The sequence below is a fragment of the Trichechus manatus genome, unplaced genomic scaffold (assembly GCF_000243295.1).
Source record: "Trichechus manatus latirostris isolate Lorelei unplaced genomic scaffold, TriManLat1.0 scaffold00104, whole genome shotgun sequence".
Classification (NCBI taxonomy): Eukaryota; Metazoa; Chordata; class Mammalia; order Sirenia; family Trichechidae; genus Trichechus; species Trichechus manatus.
In genome coordinates this window covers 7537183-7541990 of record NW_004444040.1, presented here as the reverse complement: position 1 = coordinate 7541990, position 4808 = coordinate 7537183, and the positions used below count along the sequence as shown (strand labels likewise).

General features: G+C 38.4%; 1 protein-coding gene across 2 annotated transcripts in view; it reads right to left on the bottom strand.

Moving 5' to 3' along the window:
• Positions 1-267: 267 nt before the first annotated feature.
• The window catches only part of PLCB1 (phospholipase C beta 1), an 819608-nt gene continuing 815067 nt past the window's right edge, over positions 268-4808 (bottom strand). For both annotated transcript variants that reach the window (XM_004383055.3, XM_004383054.3), the window contains one exon: positions 268-3545. Coding sequence is in view for 1 of the 2 variants with exons in the window: in XM_004383054.3 (XP_004383111.1) it covers positions 3318-3545 (228 nt within the window). In the remaining variant the exon portion in view is untranslated. The remainder of the gene's footprint in view (positions 3546-4808) is intronic.

Here is a 4808-nt window from a genome sequence, read left to right as displayed (position 1 = left end):
AGGGAGAAAAGGAGAAAGGAAGGGAGGGTCTCCATTACAGGAGTAATGGGCAAGTGCAATGCCACTCCTGGATGGAGGGTAGTGGAATGACAGAGTAATGACAACTGTGCCCTCTGGCACAGCACAGCAGCCTCCCAATCTCCTCCACAGGCACCGATGGGCTCAGTCACGGTGGGCATTAGGCCCTAAAGACTGGCGTTAGGCCTGCTCCCACCCTCCTGCCCATCAAAAGAAGATTGGCTCTGACACCAAGAAATAACAGCTTGGTTGTGTTAAGAAATTTTTATTGTTTCCTTTGGATTTGTGATGAAAGCACATAAAATTACAAGTGGAAGAAACATCATGCCACAAAATTGCATAGAATTATTACAAAAATGTGAATTATGCATTTTAAATAATTTGAGATAGAAGAACAAAAATATGTACATTTTAAGAGCTTCAAATACTTTGTCCTATCTTTTTTTTTTTTTCTTAAAAGGTAAAAGTCACAACGTCCAATCCATCACAAACAATATTGATACAGTGCACAAGCGCAACATTAAATTCAAAGTAAAGCAAGCAATGGCCCTTTCTTTCGGAATTATTTAATGACTGCTTATCTACTACATGAGTATTACTTAATGTATGATGATCATGAAAATGTTAAAAACCAAAAAACATATGGCATGTCATTAGAACTCTGGAAACTGGTTTACACGGCCAAAAAACCATGCTGTTCTCAGTAGTGTAAAGATATCAGAGGGGGAACAGTCTAATTTAATACACAGCTCTACTCTCTATTATAGGAGAAACCACAGTACAGAATTTCACACATTCAACAAAGAACAAGGCAAATACATAAAGGCACGAAACTGCACATCATATATACCCTTTATCTTAGTCTATTTCAAGTAATGTTAAATATTATTAAATGATAGTATTACTGTAGTAGTTTCAATGATGCAAGATGGACAGTGTTACACACTACCCCACAACTGCAAAAAGTGTCATTGTCCAGATATAAAAATGTGATTACAGGAAATGGCCAAACACAAACATATTGTAAAATGACTAGAGTCACTAAGATAATGAAATGCAACTACCAAAACAGTTTTATGTAAATCAAGGTTATTAACCATAGTCTATTTCTGGTCTAAAATGTGATACAATGTTCTGCAATAATCACCATTGTGTTTGGTTATGAATGCTATTATTCTTTCATTCTTCTGCCATTTTAGACAGTCTGTAAATTTGTTTATAAAATGCAGCATTCAGTTCTGACCATTCTTGCTTCTCTATGATTAATGCCTTTCTTCCAAAGTGCAAAGGTAGAATGATTTACTAAAGATTCCTCTTTCAGTGGAAGTTAAGCTTTATTAAGTGTCTAATTAACACCCTAAACCTTTCAGATCAAAATATAATCATCTCCAAAGGGGATCTGATTTCCCCCTTGGGTCTCACTAAATGTGTTTTTTTAATCAAACACTCTTTCCTAATGTTTGAACTAAACTTTCATTTTGATTAACTCTTAATTGTGATCCCTAGTTATTGCTTAAAGTTAAATAAAATAATTTTCATAAAAATATTAAATTTTTGAAACACAATTTTCAGGACACAACTGCTTTTTGAGTTTTAAAATGTTTGGCTCAGCTACCATCAGGCAGGTTTACTTTGAAGTAAAATAAAGCTGTGAGCATCTTGCTTCTGGGCTTTCACTGTAATGTTCTGTTTGGTGCTCTCTAAATTACTTTTTCCTGTGTGTAATTATCCTCTCTGACTTAAAAACCTTGCAATATGTTTTTGATCAGTGTTACCATGATATAACTGGTTTCTCTTATGCCACTTAAAATAAGAACTTAATGAACAGACACATATAAATGAATTAAATGTACATACAAAATATATAATGAAAGATTTTTTTTATGTTAGAATAAAATTGAAGTCTAGCAGACTTAAAAATTATGGCCTCTACTAATAAATTTCCATATTGCTGTCCTATATATTTTTGTGCATTCTGACCATTAAAACAAGCTTATAAACTCATTCTTAAAATTAAATTTTTGATCCTGCAAAATATATATATAATTCATATTCTAAATTCTAAATCTACCTCAACTTGCATCACCGGCTCCGTCAACTATTTTAATAAATGTAATATCCATGTAATCTAGACGTTTGACTCTTTTCTTCTCTACTCATTTATCCCTTAATTTGGTTTTAAGTCTTGTGGATGAGATTGGGTTGCTGCCAATTAGTAAACACACAATTAAACTTGTGTGTGTGTGTGTGCATATGCACTTATGTGGTTGAGTGCATACATTCATACATGGAGACAATATATATCATTTATATGTGGGTCTGTGTATTCTTTAGATAAATATTCAATCTTCTCTATATTAAAAATAAATGGAACATAAAAAATGCCAGACAGCAAAATAGTCACTGGAGCCTGTTCACTCTGATTGAATCTCTGCTCAACATACATCAGCTCAACTATTTTTATTCAACAGAACAGACTCTTTGTAAGTATTTGATCATTTCAGGCCAACAACCAATGAATACCCAGACTTCAAGTGCAAATAGTCAACTCAGATAGCATACTGCCTGTAAGTGGGCAGCCAACTTGCTCATGCAGCCAAATTTACAAACCTATTGCCAAGTCCTGGGATGGCTTCGCTGGGCATGGACACAATCAAGTGATTTTTTCAAAAAAGAACACCAGCTCATTTGAGTCACTACAGTATCTAATAAAGCCATGTCAGCAACAAATACGCTGATGCCTCTATGATAAATAAATTAGCAAACTGCAAGCCACCAGTGCTTGCAAAGCAAAGGATGAGACAACCTAATACGCACATGAACTTGAAGATATGGTCGTTGAGGGGCAGTTAGGAAAAAAAAATGCTCAAAGTTGTCTGGTCAATAGTGTTAAATAGTGCTATGCATTTCTCAAATTATTTCTATTACTTTGAAATACGTCACACACCAGAGCTTCAGATAAAAACATGAGCCCGATTTTCTTCAAAGAAGACACTGTCCTTCATTAAATCTTCCATGGAGCCTGGAAGTTGCCTACTTTGAATTTACTATTGCAAAGAAAACGAAAACCTCATATACATGCACTCTCCACTAGTAGACCTGCAACAGTCTCCACATAATGCATGGAGCCTGGCTGGAGGGACCTCTGCGTGGATCCTTCCAGAATGCTCCCTTTGGGATGGACTTTAGGTTAAGGGATGCGTCTCAGGAAGATGCTCCTGGGCAGTGATCTTTGTAATAAGAGCAAGTCTGATGGAGGTTGAGTGGCCATGTCTGTTCTGAAGGCCTAGAAGGAACAATCACAGAGGAGTATCAAACTCTTTTCCTTGGTTGTCTCCTTCTAACTCCTCACTAGAGGGAGGTTTGTGGTTCAGTTTTCCGGGGTCTGGGGCCTGGGAGGGAGGGGCAGAGCTGTGATTGCTGTCTTCACTGATCTTCCCTTTCATGGCTTCCTGCACGAACTCCAGAATCTCCAGGGGCAGCCTTTTGAACTTGTCTTGGTACTCTTGCTCCAGCTCCATCTGTAGCTGGGAGACATCAGAAGAGATATTAGGTCATTGCAGTTTCTATAATCGCTCATGTAGAAACTCCTTGAAAGACTTGTACAAAGAGGGGAGGGAAATAAGTTAAAATATCAACCACTGGTTGTTGCTATTAGTTGTCATTGAGTCCACTCTAACTCATGGTGACCCCATGTGTGCAGAGTAGAACTGCTCCATAGGATATTCAAGTGACTTGTCAGAAGCAGACAGCCAGTCCTGTCTTCCAAGGTGCCTCTGGATGGGTTCAAGCTGTCAACCTTTAGGCTAGTAGTCGAGCATTTAACTGTGTGCACCAGCCAGGGAGACAACCGTTGGTTACCTATAGAGAAGATGTAAAACAGAGTTTAATTGGACATATCATGTGTCCATAGCTATAAATCAAGTTCAGGTCACATGTGGCTTAATAGGGCTAAAGATTTAGAATAATATAAATAAATATATCTACAGACATGCACACATGCACACACACACACACACACACACACACACATAAACTGGTGGGTCTTTTGGAAACCTTTCGAGAAGTAACACTCAATGATCTGAAGTTCTTAAACTTAGGGTTTGGAAGCTATTGATAGCTGGACATGCCAGACATCAGCCAACTGTCCTGCTGGAGAAAGCTAAGCATCTGATTGGAGCGGGCCTGGAAGTGAGGAGCAGGCTTTAGACAGGGGCTGGGAGGCCAGCACTGTTGTTGTGTCAGGTGTTGTCCAGTCAGTTCCGACTCATAGCGACCCTGTGTACAACAAAACGAAATACTGCCCTGTCCTGCACCATCCTCACAGTCATTGCTATGTTTGAGCCCATTGTTGCAGCCACTGTGTCAATCCATCTCATTGAGGGTCTTCCTCTTTTCACTGACCCTCGATTTTACCAAGCATGATGTCCTGCTCCAGGGACTGGTCCCTCCTGATATAACATGTCCACAGTACATGAGACGAAGTCTCGCCATCCTTGCTTCTAAGGAGCATTCTGGCTGTACTTCTTCCAAGACAGATCAAGACAGTTCATTTGTCTGGCAGTCCACTCTATATTCAATATTCTTCACCAACACCATAATTCAGATGCATCAATTCTTTGGTCTTCCTTATTCATTGTCCAGCTTTCACATGAGTATGAGATGACTGAAAAGACTATGGCTTGGGTCAGGTGCACCTTAGTACTCAAAGTGACATTTTTGCTTTTTAACACTCTAAAGATGTCCCTTGGAGCAGATTTGCCCAATGCAATTTGTCATTTGATTTCTTT